This window comes from Scyliorhinus canicula, chromosome 21, assembly GCF_902713615.1.
Source record: "Scyliorhinus canicula chromosome 21, sScyCan1.1, whole genome shotgun sequence".
Taxonomy (NCBI): domain Eukaryota; kingdom Metazoa; phylum Chordata; class Chondrichthyes; order Carcharhiniformes; family Scyliorhinidae; genus Scyliorhinus; species Scyliorhinus canicula.
Window position 1 is genome coordinate 60,308,574 of NC_052166.1, and position 20,800 is coordinate 60,329,373.

General features: G+C 47.9%; 2 protein-coding genes across 6 annotated transcripts in view; one reads left to right on the plus strand and one right to left on the minus strand.

Moving 5' to 3' along the window:
* The first annotated feature begins 890 nt into the window (after positions 1-890).
* Positions 891-20,800, plus strand: part of ptrh1 (peptidyl-tRNA hydrolase 1 homolog) — a 29,605-nt gene continuing 9,695 nt past the window's right edge. Inside the window, exons 1-6 of one of the 5 annotated variants that reach the window (XM_038782203.1) lie at positions 891-1,171; positions 4,280-4,499; positions 10,694-10,793; positions 14,548-14,593; positions 17,319-17,498; positions 19,411-19,493. In XM_038782203.1, coding sequence (XP_038638131.1) covers positions 1,025-1,171; positions 4,280-4,499; positions 10,694-10,793; positions 14,548-14,593; positions 17,319-17,498; positions 19,411-19,464 — 747 coding nt within the window. In that variant the 5' untranslated portion in view covers positions 891-1,024 and the 3' untranslated portion in view covers positions 19,465-19,493. Of the gene's footprint in view, positions 1,172-4,279; positions 4,500-10,693; positions 10,794-14,547; positions 14,594-17,318; positions 17,651-19,410; positions 19,494-20,800 lie in introns of those variants that run through there. The other 4 variants (XR_005458517.1, XM_038782205.1, XM_038782204.1 and 1 more) reach the window with 4 other exon arrangements.
* Positions 19,769-20,800, minus strand: part of cfap157 (cilia and flagella associated protein 157) — a 36,372-nt gene continuing 35,340 nt past the window's right edge. The window contains exon 9 of the mRNA XM_038782202.1: positions 19,769-20,015. Within this exon, the coding sequence (XP_038638130.1) occupies positions 19,929-20,015 (87 nt within the window). The 3' untranslated portion in view covers positions 19,769-19,928. The remainder of the gene's footprint in view (positions 20,016-20,800) is intronic.

Below are 20,800 nucleotides of genomic sequence, written 5' to 3' on the forward strand. Positions count from 1 at the left end.
AAATGGTTCTAAACTGCACAGGGAAATTTTAGGCCTGGTGGTTATGTGGGCAGCAGCATATCCAGATTTGATACCCGCTTGTGATCATGTACCCCAACGTCCTGGATCACCCATGAGTAATGAGCAGGAGTGCATGCTGGCTCAGTGGTTATCATTGATGCCTCACGGCGCCGAGGTCCCAGGTTCGATCCCTGCCCCGGGTCACTGTCCGTGTGGAGTTTGCACATTCTCCCCATGTCTCTGTGGGTTTCACACCCACAACCCAAAGATGTGAGTTGGATAGGCCACGCTAAGTTGCTCCTTAATTGGAAAAAAAAATAATTGGATGCTCTAAAAAAAAAATTTTTATAAAGCGCAGCATATTTTCAGTAAAAAGGTAAAAGAGTTCCACTGCTCAACACAGCTACCCAAAATTTTTAATTCTTTGAAGTGATATTCCTGAATCCACAGAGCTTCCCAGAATGTTACTCTTTCTATCCATCGGCATTCCTGAAACCATATGAGTTAGACATTCTTTGCATCGATATTCCAGAATCCATACAGAACTTCCCAAGAAGTTACACATTCTTTGCATCGATATTCAAGAATCCATTCCACCCCCTTTCCAGATCCCTGTGTGGATCCATCATTAACAAGACAGTGGATGGGATGTGGCAGGAGAGAGGATACAATACCAGGTGGAGACAATGAGGAGAGAGCAGAGAGGTTGGAAGGACATTCCCGGGATAATGAGGGCAGTTTATATAAATGCCCTGGTTGGAGATGCTTTCCTGCAGGTTAATAGCCTCTGAGGGGGGCAGAGAGGGTGAGTGCCGGTTGCTGTGGGGGTGATTGATGTGTGTTTGTGTCGTTGCTGGACATTGCTACGTTTCCGGGGTGGGGTGGGGTGGGGGGAGTTAACCCCACCCCCACAGTGTCGGTGCTGGGACGCCCAGTTTGAAGCACATTCCTCCAGTTCAGCTCGCCTTCAATTCGCTGCCGACCTTCATCTTTCTGCCTTGATGGTCAGCTATGCGCCGAGGGAATGCCCGGGTACAGGAAACACTCGGGAGGCAAACCGGAGCCGGGAGCTGTGCAACGAACTCTCTCCAGTTGCCCCTGTCCATGGCGAGTCTGCGGCCGATCGGACGATGTGGAACCACCGCCTCCTGATGGTCTGCACAGGATAATGGTACTGAGGAGCACTCAGAGGGTCTACACTGGAGAAGGCTTATTATAGATACTGGGGGCATTTACACCAGGGATCACACAGACTCTGGGAGGCATTTACACCAGGGGTCACACAGACTCCAGGGGCATTTACACCAGGGGTCACACAGACTCCAGGGGCATTTACACCTGGGATCACACAGACCCCAGGGGCATTTACACCAGGGGTCACACAGACCCCAGGGGCATTTACACCTGGGATCACACAGACCCCAGGGGCATTTACACCAGGGGTCACACAGACTCCAGGGGCATTTACACCAGGGGTCACACAGACTCCAGGGGCATTTACACCAGGGGTCACACAGACCCCAGGGGCATTTACACCTGGGATCACACAGACCCCAGGGGCATTTACACCAGGGGTCACACAGACTCCAGGGGCATTTACACCAGGGGTCACACAGACTCCAGGGGCATTTACACCTGGGATCACACAGACTCCAGGGGCATTTACACCAGGGATCACACAGACCCCAGGGGCATTTACACCACAGATCACACAGACTCCAGGGGCATTTACACCAGGGATCAAACAGACCCCAGGGGCATTTACACCAGGGATCACACAGACCTCAGGGGCATTTACACCACAGACCACACAGACTCCAGGGGCATTTACACTACAGATCACACAGACCCCAGGGGCATTTACACCTGGGATCACACAGACCCCAGGGGCATTTACACCTGGGATCACACAGACCCCAGGGGCATTTACACCAGGGGTCACACAGACTCCAGGGGCATTTACACCAGGGGTCACACAGACTCCAGGGGCATTTACACCAGGGATCACACAGACCCCAGGGGCATTTACACCACAGACCACACAGACCCCAGGGGCATTTACACCACAGATCACACAGACCCCAGGGGCATTTACACCTGGGATCACACAGACCCCAGGGGCATTTACACCTGGGGTCACACAGACCCCAGGGGCATTTACACCTGGGATCACACAGACCCCAGGGGCATTTACACCTGGGATCACACAGACCCCAGGGGCATTTACACCTGGGATCACACAGACCCCAGGGGCATTTACACCAGGGGTCACACAGACTCCAGGGGCATTTACACCAGGGGTCACACAGACTCCAGGGGCATTTACACCAGGGATCACACAGACCCCAGGGGCATTTACACCACAGACCACACAGACCCCAGGGGCATTTACACCACAGATCACACAGACCCCAGGGGCATTTACACCTGGGATCACACAGACCCCAGGGGCATTTACACCTGGGGTCACACAGACCCCAGGGGCATTTACACCTGGGATCACACAGACCCCAGGGGCATTTACACCTGGGATCACACAGACACAGGGGCATTTACACCTGGGATCACACAGACACCAGGGGCATTTACACCTGGGGTCACACAGACCCCAGGGGCATTTACACCTGGGATCACACAGACTCCAGGGGCATTTACACCTGGGATCACATAGACTCCAGGGGCATTTACATCTGGGATCACACAGACTCCAGGGGCATTTACACCTGGGATCACACAGACTCCAGGGGCATTTACACCTGGGATCACACAGACTCCAGGGGCATTTACACCTGGGATCACACAGACTCCAGGGGCATTTACACCTGGGATCACACAGACTCCAGGGGCATTTACACCACAGACCACACAGACCCCAGGGGCATTTACACCACAGATCACACAGACTCAAGGGGCATTTACACCACAGATCACACAGACACCGGGGGTATTTACACCAGGGATCACACAGACCCCAGGGGCATTTACACCAGGGATCACACAGACTCCGGGGGCATTTACACCACAGATCACACAGACTCAAGGGGCATTTACACCAGGGATCACACAGACTCCAGGGACGTTTACACCAGGGATCACACAGACTCCAGGGGCATTTACACCACAGATCGCACAGACACCGGGGGTATTTACACCAGGGATCACACAGACTCCAGGGGTATTTACACCAGGATCACACAGACTCCAGGGGTATTTACACCAGGGATCACACAGACTCCAGGGACATTTACACCACAGATCACTCAGACCCCAGGGGCATTTACACCACAGATCACACAGACCCCAGGGGCATTTACACCAGGGATCACACAGACTCTGGGAGGCATTTACACCAGGGATCACACAGACCTCAGGGGCATTTACACCAGGGAGCACACAGACTCCAGGGGCATTTACATCACAGATCACTCAGACCCCAGGGCATTTACACCAGGGATCACACAGACCTCAGGGGCATTTACACCAGGGAGCACACAGACTCCAGGGGCATTTACATCACAGATCACTCAGACCCCAGGGCATTTACACCAGGGATCACACAGACGCCTGGGGCATTTACACCAGGGATCACACAGACTCCGGGGGCATTTACACCACTGATCACACAGACTCCAGGGGTATTTACATCAGGGGTCACACAGACTCCAGGGACATTTACACCTTCGATCAGACAGACTCTGAGGGAATTATCACCAGGAATGACCCTGGAAAAGGGCTATGGTTCGGGGTCCAATTCCGGCCTTGGGTGAGTGTGTGGACTCTGCACGTTCTCCCCATGCCTGCGTGGGTATACTCCGAGTGCTGTGGTTTCCTCCCACAATCCAAATATTCGCAGGTTAGGTGGATTGGCCGTGCTAAATTGTCCAACGGTTAGGTGGGATTACGGGGAAAGGGCGGGGGAGTGGGCCTGTGGTTTCGTGATTGGCCAAATGGCCTCCTTCTGCACTGTAGGGATTCGATGATTCCATGAATATCGGCCAGGTAACTGCAGTCTCCAGATCTGAATAAAGCCCCAATTAGCTCTCCAGTACGTATTTCTAAAGCAATGAGTTTGAGGTATGTTCCTTGCTGCAATTGTGTCGTGCCATAAGTCAATCCGCCCTCTTTAAAGCTGAAAACTCGGCAGATCAGCAACCAGATAGAAAAGGGTTAAAGAGGCGACAGAAATGTAGAAGTAGCGACTGGATAAAAGCACCAAAACATCTTTCAGTGGCCAGGCTCCCGTGTTATTTTATTAATGCTAATGTTTCATTTCTTTTAGATGGTGGGGTTGGGCAACTATCAGATACAAAGCAGTCGGTGCAGCGTGGGGATGGTGGCTGTAAACATCCTGGCAAAGAAACACAACGTCGACGCCACGTGGCATTTTGACAGACGGTGTAACGCGAAGATTGCGGTGGCAGTACATGGGCACCATGAAATCATATTGCTGAAACCTCAGCAGTTCATGAAAATGAATGGAGTCAGTGTCAGGCGGGCAGGCAAGTCATTCTTTGTTTAACCCCTCTGCCTCGTGTGCGTCCAGACAGGACAGAGGCCGACTCTGTGTTCGACCGGAGGCCCTTGTGGACGTGAGTGAAATTGGGAGTGGAGGACCGAGAGACTTTGCTGAGAGGCAGGCGACCATTTTCAGTCGCGAGGTCTTGGAACTTTGAGAGGGCATTGCGGGGAAAAGCAAAAGATTCTTTTTTTATTATTAGAGAGAAAATGCTTCCGGGTGGATATTTTTTTTTAAATGCACAACCATATGACCATTGCATCGAAGTACGGCTCTCGGTAACCCTGCCTTAGTGTGGTAGCTGAGAACGTGCACACTGGAAGAGGGTGGGTATCCACACAATGGGCTGTGGTCTTTTTCTTTGTTGGGACTATTCCACGATTTTATCGGAGTCATGGCCACTGCTGTATTTACTTGTTTAAAATGAATTTAGAGTACCCAATTCATTTTTTTTCCAATTAAGGGGCAATTTAGCATGGCCAATCCACCTACCCTGCACATCTTTGGGTTGTGGGGGTGAAACCCACGCACACACGGGGAGAATGTGCAAACTCCACACGGACAGTGACCCAGAGCCGGGATTGAACCTGGGACCTCGGCGCCGTGAGGCAGCAGGGCTAACCCACTGCGCCACCCTGCTGCCCTTCCTGTATGTACTGAATGTCAGAGGACATCCCTGGGTAGTGATGAATTGGTGAGCCTGTGGAATTCACTACCACGGCAAGTGGTCGAGGCCAAAAACATTGTATGTTTTCAAGAAGCAATTAGATATAGCACTTGGGGCAAAGGGGATTGGGGGTTGGAAGGGGGGGGGGGGGGAATTAGGCTATTGAGTTGCGTGATCAGCCATGATCATAATGAATGGTGGAGCAGGCTCAAAGGTACAACTGGCTATCTCCTGCTCCTATTTCCTATGTTTCTAATGAATTCAAACCAATCTTTCTCCTGTTAGTCTAGGATTCAAATTGTAATGGTGCTACTGTTTTCCTGACTGTTAGTTCTGTATAGGATCGGGATGAACCCAGGATTATTCAGTACCACAGAATGTGGCGCATTTACCCCATCGGTTTGTCAGCCACGCTGTCCATAGAACCACTACAGTGCAGAAGGCGGCCATTCGGCCCATCAAGTCTGCACAGACCCTCTGAAAGAGTAGCCTACTTTGGCCCAATCTCCCACCCAATCTCTGTAACCCCATCTAACCGGCACACCTTTGGATACTAAGGGGCATTACAGCACGGCCAATTCACCTAACCTGTGCATCTTTGGACTGTGAAGGGCAGCACGGTGGCCTAGTGGTTAGCACAACCGCCTCACGGCGCTGAGGTCCCAGGTTCGATCCCGGCTCTGGGTCACTGTCCGTGTGGAGTTTGCACATTCTCCCCGTGTCTGCGTGGGTTTCGCCCCCACAACCCAAAAATGTGCAGAGTAGGTGGATTGGCCATGCTAAATTGCCCCTTAATTGGAAAAAATAATTGGGTAATCTAAATTTATAAAAAAAAAAAAATAATCTTTGGACTGTGGGAGGAAGCCGGAGCATCCGGAGGAAACCCACCCACACACGGGGAGAAGGTGCAAACTCCACACACACACACACACACAGGCAGTCACCCAAGGCCGTAATTGAACCCGGATTCCTGGTCCTTTTCCTTTTATTACATCCCTCAAAAAAATAGGGCACATGTTTGTCGAAGCTTTTCTATTCAACATACATTTCTCCTTCCCCAAACCATCAAGTGGCTGAAAAAATACAAAAGTGTTAGTAATTGTACACACAACGGAACATGGAATAAATCATTCGTGGTGCATTTCCAGTTCGTGTTTTATGCATCAATTACGTGGTGGCTTTGTCTCACTGGGAACCTCCAGGTCACTGAGTCAGATTTGAACCCTAAACTTGAACTCATAATCTAGGCTGTCACTTGGGTGCCCTACTGAGGGAGCACTGCATTGTTTTCAGATCGCTGTATGCTGTGACCATCCCACTGCGGGTTTTAATTTTGCTTCCTGTAATCTTGTTCCTTAATAAATTTGACTTAAGGCATTTGCCCTGAGTTTAAGGACCTGTTAAATGCCCATCAGTCAAATACACAGTAGTGTGTCATGTAATGTCATACTCTCTTCATTGAATATAGTGAAGAAGTGAGTTCATTGTCTTCTGGGTCATGTTACACCCTAGAATCCTAGATGACCCTGTGCAACAGATCATGCTTCTCTTTATGGGGAATGGGGGGGGGGGGGGCGCGCGGGGGGGGGGGGGGGGGGGCACTTATTGCATTGGGCACAATGCAAATCATCTGGATCGAGTACAAATCATCATAACTAAGCATCCGAAATCGGATGGGCAGGGAGCAGGAAACAATTAGGTGGCATCAGACAAGGTAAAACATCAAGAATCAGATACAGAGGGAAGCGAGCGTTGTCCTCAGCATTTTAGCAATTGTCCCGGTCTCCGAGTGCTGCTGTATCAGTGTTTTTCAAGGATCCTGGTATACCACTGAGCGTGGACGATTTTGGTCGCATGCTGAAAACAGTCGCTAAATGCGTGCTCTGCTAAGAAATGATGCCCGTTCGAAAGTCCAGATTTTGCAGGCAATTTTCAGGCCTCCTCGCACCCACTTCCTCTGAAGGGATGGAGTTCTCTGGTTGCACACAGCAGTACATTGTAGGGTGGCTCAGGCTCTCTAGGTTAGCAGATACAGCACTGGAGATCTTGGTAGGAGGAGAGCAATGTCCTGAATCCACAGTCCACAGTCCCCTCCCTCACCTCCCCCTTCTCTGCTGCTGCTGGGGCTGGTCTCATGTCCTCCTTTCATTCCTCAACCGGATATAGGCAAACCCCCAGCCAATGAGCAAGCACTCCCTTGCTCCTACTGAAGGAGCACTTCTGTGAGGGATAGCATAGCACTCACTCTTTTTAGGCAAGGTCCTCAGAAAATTTCCAGAATAAATGTCGCTCGTGGGAGGCGAGGCAGGAATTTGCAGGGACTCTGGACGCAAGTTTTTTAATTCCTCTTTGGCCATGGGGGAAGTGCCAGAGGACTGGAGAACAGCGAAAGTTGTTCCACTTTTCAAGAAGGGTGGTAGAATTAAACCAGGGAATTACAAACCAGTGAGTCTCATGTCAGTGGTAGAGAAACTGCTGGAGAAAATTCTGAAGGAGAATTAATCTCCACCTGGAAAGGCATGGGTTGATCAGGAATAGTCAGCATGGATTTGTCAGAGGGAGGTCATGTCTAACACATCTGATAGAAACTTTTGATAAAGTGACTGAATGTGGTGATGAAGAAAGTGCAGTTGATGTAGTTTACATGGATTTTAGCAATACCTTTGGCAAGGTCCCACATGGGAGACCGATTCAGAAGGTTAAAGCACGTGGAATTCAAGGAAACTTGGTGAGATGGATCCAAAACTGTCTTAGTACCAGGAGACAAAGGGTGGTGGTAGAAGACTGAGTAACTGGAGGCCTGTGTCCAGTAGCATACCACAGGGATCAGTGCTGGGTACCTTCCTTATTATTAGTAATATATATATATATATATATATATATATATATATATAAATGATACAGATGAGATAGATCATGGGGCGATGATAGATGACACTGCTGTCTCACGGCGCCGAGGTCCAAGGTTCGATCCCGGCCCTGGGTCACTGTCCGTGTGGAGTTTGCACATTCTCCCCGTGTTTGCGTGGGTTTCGCCCCCACAACCCAAAGGTGTGCAGGGTAGGTCAATTGGCCACGCTAAATTGCCCGTTAATTGGAAAAAATGAATTGGGTATTCTAAATTTGAAAAAAGTTTGCAGATGACACCAAGATTTTTCGGGTGGTCAATAGCAAAGAAGAGAGTCGTGGGTTTCAGTAAAATATAGATGGGTTGGTCAGATGGGCAGAACAGCGGCAGATGGTATTTAACCCTAGTAAGTACAAGGTGATGCACTTTGGAGGAAGAAACAGGAGAAGGGAGTATACAATGAATGGCAGGACACTAGGAAGCTCAGAGGACAGATGGATCTTGGGTACTTGTTCACAAATCCCTGATTGCGGCAGAGCAGGCGAATAGGGTAGTTAAGAAGACAGATAGAACATTTGCCTTTATCAGTCATGGCATAGAATATAAGATCAAGGAGGTTATGTTGGAGCTGTACAGATCGCTGTTTAGGTCATAGCTGGAGTATTGTGTGCAGTTCTGGTCACCTCACTGCAGGAAGGAGGTGATTGCATTGGACGGGGTACGGAGGAGATTCACCAGGATGTTGCCTGGGATGGAGCATCTGAGCTATAAGGAGAGACTGGATAGGCTTTGATTGTTTTCTTTAGAGCAGAGTGGGGGTTATGATTGAGGTGTATAAGATTATGAGTGGTTAGGGCAGGGTAAATAGGAAGCAGCTGTTCCCCTCGGTTGAGGGGTCAGTCACAAGGGGGCATGGTTTTAGAGTGAGGGCAGGAAATTCCAATGGGATCTGAGAAAATAAAATTCACTCAGAGGGTGGCGAGAATCTGGAATGCACGGCCTGGGAAGATAGTGGAGGCCGGAAACCTCACAGAACTTTAAAAATCATTTGGATGAACACTGAAAATGCTGCTATCATATTCAAGAATATGGACAAGTGCTGGTAAATGGGATTAGTGTGAGATTATGGGTAGTTATTGTCGGTGTAGACTGGATGGGCTGAAGGGCTTTTTCTGCGCTGTACCACTCTATGACTAAATTGATTCCAGAGGTCAGGGGTATGAGGAGAGATTGAACGTTTAGGCCCATACTCTCTAGAGTTTAGAAGAATGAAGAGAGATCAAATGGATATATTCAAGATGATACAAAGTATGGATAAAGTAGATGTTAAGCAGAGGCTTACTCTTGTGGTGCATTCTGGAACGAGAGGTCATAGTCTCAGGATAAGACGTAGCAAGTCCAAAGACGTGCCGGTTAGGTGGATTGGCCATGTTAAATTGCCCTTGGTGTCCAAAAGGGTTAGGAGGGGTTATTGGGTTACGGGAATAGGATGGAAGTGAGGGCTTAATGTGGGTCGGTGCAGACTCGATGGGCCGAATGGCCTCCTTCTGCACTGTATGTTCTTTGTTCAAATTTAAAACAGAGATGAGGAGAAACTACTTCTCCCAAAGGCTTGTGAATCTGTGGAATTTGCTACCCTAGAGTGCTGGGACAGTGAGTAAATCTAATGAGGTGTTAGACAGATTTTTAATGAGTAATGGGTTAAAGGGTTATGGAGAACGGGCAGGACAGTGGAGTTAACCACCCTACCAAACTTGGTGTCATCTGCAAACTTACTTACCATTGTCCCACAAGGATGAGATTAGCCATGATCGAATGGCAGAACCGGCTCGATGGGCCAAATGGCCTAATTCTGCTCCTGTATCTTATGAACACTGAGTGTTGACATCTTGATAAAAGTTGTCGAGAAAGTCTCTCAATGTGTCTCAGAAGTCCTCTTCACAGCTCCTGCAGTACTGAAATGTGATGAGCAGTAACACTTGACGTCAACTCAAACACCGTGTTTACTCCCAAACAGATGGTCTTTGTTAAAATAGGGGATTGACTGGAGGGCGCACCAACAAAACGCCCTGCAAACATTCTGAGTGGGAATCATCCATTCAACCAGGTTTAGCCTCTTGCACTCAGCGTGGGCAAAACTGATATTTCAGCTTAAGATGCCAAACAACATTAGAACATAGAACATAGAACAGTACAGCACAGAACAGGCCCTTCGGCCCTCAATGCTGTGCCGAGCCATGATCACCCTACTCAAACCCACGTATCCACCCTATACCCGTAACCCAACAACCCCCCCCCTTAACCTTACTTTTATTAGGACACTACGGGCAATTTAGCATGGCCAATCCACCTAACCCGCACATCTTTGGACTGTGGGAGGAAACCGGAGCACCCGGAGGAAACCCACGCACACAGGGGGAGGATGTGCAGACTCCACACAGACAGTGACCCAGCCGGGAATCGAACCTGGGACCCTGGAGCTGTGAAGCATTTATGCTAACCACCATGCTACCCTGCTGCCCTTAGGGTGAGTGTTACTCCCTCATGTCTCACAATGCAGCTGGTTACAAAAAGGATGGTATAGTTATGAAAACAGGTGAAGGTAGATTTATACTTTATCTAATTCAACCGCATACAAAATGATCTCCTCTTTCTTTCCAAGCCGAAGTATATCAGATAGCACCAGTGGACATTTTCATGATCCATGACCAAATATATCTACCACTAGGTAAATATGTTCCAGGCAAAAAAGAAACTATAAGGTATGTTAATTGTTTAAGGACAATCCAAAATTTCATCAATTTGTCTTAATTGATTGAGGACATTGATTTTGTACAGTTACAGGCAAATGGTTTCTTCTCCAGCCACCTCAAGAGTTTCCCAGGGATCCATCTGTGGCCCATTTTTGCTCATCTGTATTTTGACTGTTGTTGAAATCATCCGTGTCCACCCACACGGACAGCTTCCATACATATGTTGGTGGTTTGCAGCTTCACCTCTCTGTCCTTTCCCTCACTGCATCAGCCATCTCTGTGCTGATGGTTAATGATCGCCACTAACTGAACATTAAAAGGACTTTGTACCCGGATCCCAGGAGCATTACTCTGGGTCTCTGGATTACTCATCCAGTGACAATGCCACCATGCCACGGCCTCCACGCAGCCTATCCTATCATCATCCAGGACCTATATATGTACCCCCACACACCATTGCCAACCTCATCTCCAGTAGTGCTACAGCCCTTATCCATGCCTTTGTCACCTGCAGTTTAAACTTCAGTGTGATCATTGCCATTGTCCTCAACTAACTCCAGAAGCTTCAAATAATCTCAAACTCATTCAGTCCACTAAACCACACTTATTGACTATTTCCATCCTCGCTAATATACACTGGCTCTCCCATTCTCCAACAGATCTAATTTAAATTATTTGTCCTCATTTACAAATCCCTCCACAACCGTTTCCCCCACCCTTAACGCTGGAACCTCCTCCAATCTGAGGCCCCACTCCATGCCGCCCAGGCCACTGGCTCTGACCCCAGGCTGCACCTCCTCCATGTCACCACTGATGTTCAACACTTTCAGCTGCTTTACCCTAGTCTCTGGGACACCCTCCTGACGATCCCTCCACCTTTCTACCGCACCTCCCCACATTTAAAGGACATCTCCAGACATCTTTTTTTTAAAAAAACATTTTATGGAGGCATTTATAATTTTAACATTTTAACATTCTAGATAACAGAACGGTCTGACACACGCAAAAACCCGACAGAAACATACCCAACTTCCTCCCGCCCTAACTCCTAGCTACCCATATATTAGATTCCCTGCCCTTATTCCCACTTCCGTGCCTCCCCCTCCCCTCCCACTCTCCCCACTCACTCCCCCCCCCTCCCTCCCACTCCCCCCCTCCCCCCTTCTGCTGTTGGTCAGTTTTCCTTAAAGAAGTCGATGAACAGCTGTCACCTCCGTACTGAACCCCTTAAGACAAACTTAATTTTCTCTAGCCTGAGAAACCTTGCCATGTCACTGACCCACACCCCCAACTTTGGAGGCTCCGGGTTCCTCCATCCCAGCACAATCCGTCTCCGGGCCACCAGGGAGGCAAAGGGCAAAAGGTCGGCCTCTTCCACAAACCCCCCCCACCCCCACCCCCCGGCTCCCGGATCTTCTGACACTCCAAATATTGCCACCTCTGGACCTGGAGTGACCCTCCCTTCCAGAACCTCTGACATGACATCTGAGAATCCCTGCCAAAATCCCCTCAGCTTCGGACAAGCCCAAAACATACGTACATGATTCGCCGGACTTCCCGCACACCTGTCCTCCACCTCCTCAAAAAACCTTCTGATCCGGGCCAGTCATATGAGCCCTGTGGCCCATCTTGAACTGGATCAGGCTAAGCCTGGCACACGACGAGGGTGCATTGACTCTTTTCAGTGCCTTTTCCCATAGCCAAACTTCCAACTCTTCTCCCAACTCGTCGTCCCACTTCCTCTTCACCTCCCCAATTGGGACCCCTTCCCACTCCATCAGTTCCTTTTATATTTCCGAGACCCTCCCCTCCCCAACCCCAGTTTTTGACATCGGCTTATCCTGTAGTCCCCTTAGATGGAGGCGAGGGAAGCTTGGAACCTGCCTCCGGACAAAGTCCTGTACCTGCAGGTACCTAAATCTGTTCCCACCCGGCAACTCAAACTCCTCCTCTAGCTCCTCCAGGCTCAGGAAGCCCTCCTCAATGAAGAGATCTTCAGACATTATCTCTTACTGACTCCCTTAACCAATTCTCTTAACCTTCCCACAAAATTTCAATGTCCTCTCCTGTGGGATGTTTCTCCCTGCTGAAGAGTACTATGTTGAAATGTAAATTGTTGTCATCATCAATTTCAAAAGTGTAGAAACACAATTTAATGGGTAAGTTAAAAACATGCTGCAAAACAAGCCAGAGACACCCAGATATATGCTGTGTGACCTGCAATTAGCCACAGCTCCCAGGGTGAAGAAATTTAAAATTTCAGCTGAGAATGTCCAGTCCTGATCATTAGACTCAGCTTTGACCCACAGTAAAATGTCCCAACACTCAGTATTGAGGCTCGTACTAGAAGTTGACATAGAAAATAGGAGGAGGAGGAGTCCATTCTGCCCTTCGAACCTGCTCCACAATTCAACACGATGCTGGCTGATCCTCTCTCTCAACACCATTCTCCAGCACTCTCCCCATACCCCTTGACACCTCGAGAGTCTGTCGCCATTTTGGGTGCGGTACTGAGTGCTGAGCAGGGCCGCTCAGAACGCGTCACTGTCATGATGATAATGGGGAGAACACTTTTTTGAAGTGAGATTTTGAATATTTCTAGTGAAGAGTATTAAGCCTTTCTGAACCAAAGGATATCTCACAGCGGTTTACAGGTAATGAAGTGCTTCTGTCGCACAGCCACTGTTCTAATGAAGGAAACGTGGCAGCTAATTTGCACATCGTAAGCTCCCAAAAACACCAACGTAATAATGACTGGGTAGATCTGTTTTTTATGTTAATTGAAGTATATATAATTGGCCACGAGTTCCCTGCCCTTTGTCGAAATAGTGCCATGCAATATTTTGTGTTCACCTGAGACGGCAGTCAGTGGGGGTGGGTAGGGTGGAGGGAGCAATGCTCAGTTTAATGTCTCAGTGGAAAGACATCGCAGTACTCCCTCAGTACTCCACTGGAGTGTCAGCCTTGACATTTAAGCTCAAGTCTTACTGTAGGGCTTGAACTTGAAACCTTGTGTCTCAAGGGCAAGCGTGCTACCTACAGAGCCACACATGCCACCTGGTCAGTGAAATTCGTACACAAAAAATGATGGGAGGAGGCTTGGAGCTCCATGCCAGTTAATGAGAAGCAGGAAAGACACATTGTGATAAACCAACTGCTACTCCCCAATGCTTTGTCAACACTACACTCCAGAAACAATGTCTTGTCATTGCTTGTAGGGGCTGGTTTAGCACAGCAGGCTAAACAGCTGGCTTGTAATGCAGAACAAGGCCAGCAGCGCGGATTTAATTCCCGTACCTGCCTCCCCAAACAGGTGCCAGAATGTGGCGACTAGGGGCTTTTCACAGTAACTTCATTGAAGCCTACTTGTGATAATAAACAATTATTATTATTTTGTCCAGTGGCTCTCTCTGGAAGGCTGCAATACACTGCATACGAGCATGCCTGCGACTCCTGTACAAGGAGCTCCCACAGGTTGGGGGAAATAAATATGACCAATATTAGCTCATGTCCAAAAGAGCTACTTGATGTGCCGCATGGAGACTCGAGTATCTAACCTCCAAGCAGCATTTCCTTGCACTTTGTTGCTGGAATGTAAGGGTGGGACGCAAACAGCACTTGATCAACATCCCTCAATCAAGTAGGTCATTGACGAAGGTGCTGCAATGCAGCAGGCCTGTTGATGGCCATATGTGAATGGGAGAATGGTCACAAATAACTGCTAGGTCATTCTGATTGTAATGAACATGTGCTTTTCTCCTAGGAACCATAATGGAGTAAATTCCTGCATAAACGAGATGAAAAGCAATGTAAGTATATCTGTGTGGCAGGAAATCGGACAACATTCTTTTAGATGCGGTATAGTCTCAGTAGCTCTTTCGTGGCCACAGTGATATTGTGACCAGACGTAGCATCTTTTAAGGAAGTGCCAGCAATAGATGCAGCAAGCCCATTGTGTGTGTGGGGAAAGGGGGCCAGTTTGATCAGGCCCTGGTCCACATTTGTGTACCAGACCATGTTTCACGTTAGCACAATCAAGCTCTTTTCCATCTGTGTGCAATTAGGCAACATTTCTAGTGTCCACGTAGTCCAATCCAGTAATAGGAACCAAACATCAGAGTTACCGTGTGGTCTTTTCCAAATTCAGATTGATTTAGAAGCAAATGACAGATCACCCGATGTGAAGTACTAGTGACTTCTGCGACAAAAATTAAAACACTTAGCTCGCTGAAAATCTTACCATCGAGTTTATATTTCAATTTCTTCTCTACCTCCCCTCATATGAATCACGGTAAATTGTATTTGCCATCTGTTTGCCCATGCTGCTACTTAAGTTCAAGTCTTTCAGTATTTACATTTCTCCCTGTCAAATTTAGAGAGAGAGATAGAAATATGGAGGGACGGAGGGAGGGACAGAGGAACGGATGGATCATATAGATTCGTGGCCCACTCCAGTTTAAACAGTTTAGCACAGCAAATATAACTACAACATGTTTCTATCTCTCAGAGAGAGAGAGTTAAATATACAGTGGGCTGGATTCTCCGCACACCACCGCTGAAATCGCAGCCGGCGCCGGGGCAGAGAATCCAGTTTGACGCTGTCATTGGGCCCAGCGCTGGGTCGGCAATTCTCTGGGCACCGACAATTGGCGTCACCGGGGAGTACGCCCCGCCGCCGGGGGGTACTATTGCCAGAGGCCCGCTCAGCAATCCTCCGCCCCTGGCCGGCCGAGTTCCCGATGGCATGGAACTAACCTGGTATTGCCGGCCGGGATGCTCGCGTGGCAGCTGCGGACTCAGTCCGGATTCGAGACTGGGGGGGGGGGGGGGGGGGGGGGGGCTTATAGACGGCCGGGGAATTAACGTGCAGGATTTGAGGGTCGGGCACGCGGCCGATCAGGGGGTCTCTTTGATGGATCTGGCTCCGCAGTCCGAGTCTGCCATGGAGCACGGCGCGGCTGAAGGAGGCCGCCGCTGTGCGCATGCGCGGCCTCTGGCCCGGAAGTGCGGGAGCCCGTTTCTACAGCAAAAGCTGCGAGATTCACTCCAGGTCCCTGCGAGCCCCCGCAGGGTGATGAATTTGTTTCACTTTTTTGCAGGAATTGCAGGAGTAAAACTCCACCGTTTTGACGCCAGCGAGGGGGACATAGTCTCAGTGTGTCATCCAGCCCAGTGTGTCAATTCTGCTTACTTATCCAATGACAGTTTGACAGCTGATGGAACCCCACATTGCTAGGATCTTGATTTTTTATATTGATACCTTGTAAGGCAAAACTAGCCATTCAGTCTCTCCGTTGCAGTGATGTACTTGAACTGAGCTTGAAGAGGAAAGAGGGAAAGGTTGTGTGGTGACACACTGCAGAGGAGCAGCATTGGTACAGTGCTCTAAATCCTGCTGACAAGTTTCAAAAGTAGGATGAAATTAGCAAAAGGGTTCTGGTGTCAGGGATACAGGTTAACAATGAGGCAACAGAAGTAGAAGGGAAGAAACCAAACAAGCATCGCCAACCAAAATGGTGCTAGTGAAGTACCTTCACAGCAGGGGACTGGGAATGAGAGGAGGAACAATGTGAATGGAATACTGGGGTGATTTGTGGTCGATTTTATTTACTTTTTAAAAATAAAAATGTCCAATTAAGGGGCAATTTAGTTTGGCTAATCCACCTACCCTGCACATCTTTGGGTTGTGGGGGTGAGACCCACGCAGGCACGGGGAGAATGTGCAAACTCCACACAGACAGTGATCGGGGCCGGGATCGAACCCGGGTCCTCAATGCTGTGAGGCAGCAATGCTAACCACTGCAACATGTGGTCGATTTTATGATCACTGTTAAGCCACAAGATCATTTTTTTAAAAAATTATAAATTTAGAGTACATGATTAAGGGGCAATTTAACATGGCCATTCCACCTATCCTGCACATCTTTGGGTTCTGGGGGTGAGACCCACGCAAAGACGGGGAGAACATGCAAACACCACGCCGGTCCTCAGCGCCGTAGGCAGCAAGTGCTAACCACTGCACCACCGTGCCGCCCAAGCCACGATATCATAATTTTATTTGTTTTTCAAATTGTCATCATGGTAGAGAAAATAAAAGTGGGGAAAAAAGGCAGTTGGGCCATGGAACATTTACAATTTACCCGGATGTCAGTATCAAGCACCCAAAGGTCTACTGTATATGATGGACAGGCGTAAAATAAACCCCCTCCTTTCCTTTCTTTTGTCATATGTCAGAGTCTCAAAATCAGAAGGGCATTGTGGTGTCATTGTAATTTTCAGACATGTTTCGGCTCAGTAATGACTAATATGAGCTTCTTGTATCGTTGCACCAATAGATAGCAGATCATCATATTTTGGTGAGTTTTAAATTCAGGCCACAGAGATGAAAGCCTAGAGTCAAAGCAATTTCGCACAATAATTAGTCTTTCTTTAACCAATGGCTGTGTTAGTTGGGCATATCTTCAGATCTGACTTCTATTGAGTTAATTTTGAAATACCTTCTATGCAGCATAATAATCTCTTGTATCTTTAAAGCTTATGGCATCTGTCATGATAGGCATTGGCCCTCCCCCGCACACAACAAAGCGTGGTCGACTGCATCATAAACTGGGACGCTTCAGTGAAGACCAACAGCGCAAGCTGATGCAAGTGCTGGAGCAGTGCACTAATAATCTGCTGGAAGACCTGGACAAGTGTGAGAAGCCAGAGGTGCAGGTGGGTAGTCTGGGCAGCTACACAGATGAGTAGCAAATGAAGGGGAGCTGCTGAACCTGATGGAAAAGGCAGTTAAGGAAATGTTAAACGCCATCAAGGCCGGTATTCAGGAGCAGAAACACGACCAAATAAAAACAAAGTGTTGCCCTCTCTGTTACACTCTTTGTGCCTTTGTACTTACGCTCTCAAAGCTCCTGTTTTCTGTACTCTTTTAACATTTGGTCTCTTATCTGGAATTGCGAAAACCAATATCAGAATTTAATCTAGCAAATTAGCTTTTGAATTTACTATATTCATCTCCCATCCGAAGGTAATAACTTTCCCTGGAGCAGGGACACTGTTTGCATATGAACTGAGCATCAAAAACCTATTAACACTTTTAAGGCAAAAACAAACTGACCCAGATCCCCTTGCCACCCAATATCCACAAAAGCACATTTCCATGGGGGAGCGTCACTGGATACCTTGCTAGATCAAACAAAATATCCAGGTCGATCTAGTTCACCTTCTGTCATAAAAATCATAGAATCTCCACATTGCAGAAGGAGGCCATTGAGCCTGTACCAACCGTCTGAAAGAGCAGTCTGCCCAGGCCTCCACCCTATCCCCTAAATCCCCGTAATCCCCACCTAACTCGCACATCTCTGGACACTAAGAGGCAATTTAGCATGGGCAATCACCTACTTGCACATCTTATGGGCCGGTTTAGCTCAGTGGGCGAGACAGCTGGTTTGTAATGCAGAACACGGCCAGCAACGCGGGTTCAATTCCTGTACCGGCTTACCCGATCAGGTGCCGGAATGTGGCGACTAGGGGCTTTTCACAGTAACGTCATACTTGTGGAATAAAAGATTATAGGGCAGCACGGTAGCATTGTGGTTAGCACTGTGGCTTCACAGCGCAAGGGTCCCAGGTTCAATTCCCCGCTGGATCACTGTCTGTGCGGAATCTGCATGTTCTCCCCGTGTCTGCGTGGGTTTCCTCCGGGTGCTCCGGTTTCCTCCCACAGTCCAGACGTGCAGGTTAGGTGGATTGGCCATGACAAACTGCCCTTAGTGACCAAAAAGGTTATGTGGGGTTATTGGGTTACAGGGATAGGGTGGAAGTGAGGGCTTAAGTGGGTCGGTGCAGACTTGATGGACCGAATGGCCTCCTTCTGCACTGTATGTTCTATGTTCTATCTTTGGACTGTGGGAGGAAACCGGAGCGCCCAGAGGACACGGAAGAACGTGCAAACCCCACACAGACAGTCACCCAAGGCCGGATTTGAACCCGGGCCCCTGGTGCTGTGAGGCAGGAGTGCTAACCACTGTGCTGGTAGTTACATGATAAAACAGAAATGGAGTTGACTAACCATGGCAATTAATCTCTATCAGCTTATCTAGAACGGACCGGGATATGACACAAGGAAATCCCCAGTGACTGTGGTTCCCCTAACCGAACCACAGGTCCACAATTATATGAAGCAAAATAGTGCAGATGCTGGAAATCTGAAATAAAACAAAGTTTGAAAGAAAACTCCAGATGCAGTAGAATCATATTCGATGCAAAACATTATCTCTCTATCTCTCTCCATGGATGCTGCCAGACCTGCTGAGTATTTCCTGCACTTTCTGTTTTAATTCATCGAGTCAAGGATGTCTCAAACTATTCACATACTTTACCCCAAAATAATGCTTGCTGAATGAAATCTGTGTAATTTACATTTGACTGAATCAATACTAAATGCTCCCACCATAGATTGACCACTTTCTCAATGAAATATTTTTTCATAGATTGACTTTGAATTTAACCCATCTTCAAGGCCACATCTTCTGATTCTACTGTTTAGGACAAAATGGAACAGCATATCAGAATCTAAATTGGCTAACCCTCTCACAGTCTTAACAGCAACCATCATGTTATCTTTCAGCCTTCTCATTTTCCATCGAGATCATGCTCAGATTATGTAGCCGCACGTCGTTAACGAAACCCTCCATCCTCTCCTCAACCATCATGGTTTTCCTCTTCTGTATCCTTTCCATGGCTGCAACCGGACTTGATTTCCCCCACCCCCGGCTTGGAGATCCAGAGTTCAGTTCCAGCAGCAGTTCTTATTATATGGAAATGGATTCGAGGGCGAAACTGGACTCGGTTTGCGATGCCCGTGCACTTGAGCAATAAAGGTGTTCCCATAAGACTGAGTCGCTGATTTATAGCTGACAATTTGAACACATTTCTTAAAAGACAATCTTTGTAGTGGCTGCCTCAAAGAACACAGGAGTAATAAGTTCTTCAAATAAAAAAAGTGTAATTTTATTAACATTTTTGAGCAAGGAACAGAGATCAAAATCATGGACAAAGAACAATAGATTCAGCAAGATTTGTTAATTAATCTAATTGAGGTCAGCTAAAAAATTAGCCAATGATAACTAAAATCTAACTAGTCTGCTAACAACCTTGGTCTTGAAGGCAGCACGCTGCAGCAATTTTGGGCAGGATCGAAGTCTGTATTCCCTGATCTGCAGCAGCTGAATCCTACAAATAACAAGGGGAAAAAGAAATATTGTGTGTCTGTATATTTTTTGAAATCATTATTGAAAAGCCAAAATGAGCAGCACTAAGCAGGGCACCATATTAGCCCTGAGATCGGAGTCTGAAAAGCCACTATCTGATCAGCCATCATCGGGAGTGTGGCGACTAGGGGCTTTTCACAGTAACTTCATTGCAGTGTTAATGTAAGCCTCCTTGTGACAATAATAAAGATTATCATTGAATTGAGAGCAGGCTGGAGGCTGACTGCTCCCGACTCCTATGTTTGTGTGCGTGTCCGTAAGCCACCCATCACCATTTTCTGCCCACCCATCCTTAAAGGTCATTCGGCCAGGTATCGCAGGGAGACTGCGGCCTACCTTGAAAAGCCTTATTGAGAGGAGGGGCGAGGAGAGAAAATTGGCAATGAAGGGAGAAGAAAAGACTGAGAGAGAATGGGGTGAATCAGGATGAAGTAGTGATTAAATAATACCAAATGTGTAATATATGCCACGTCTTCCATAAAGCTATCTAACCAGACCTACCCCTATGTCCTTCCCCCGTAGCTATATAGATTTATTTCCTTCTTGAGTATTTATCCTAGTCCCTTTTGAATATTACTGAAACTCTTTCCATCACCCTTTCAGGCTGTGCATTCCAGCCCCCAGCAACACACTGTGCAAAAAATTGTTTTATTATGTGTACCCTCTGGCTCTTTTGCAATCACCTTCAATCTGTGTCCTCTGGTTATTGACTCTCTGTCACTGGAAACAGTCTCTCCTTATTTAATC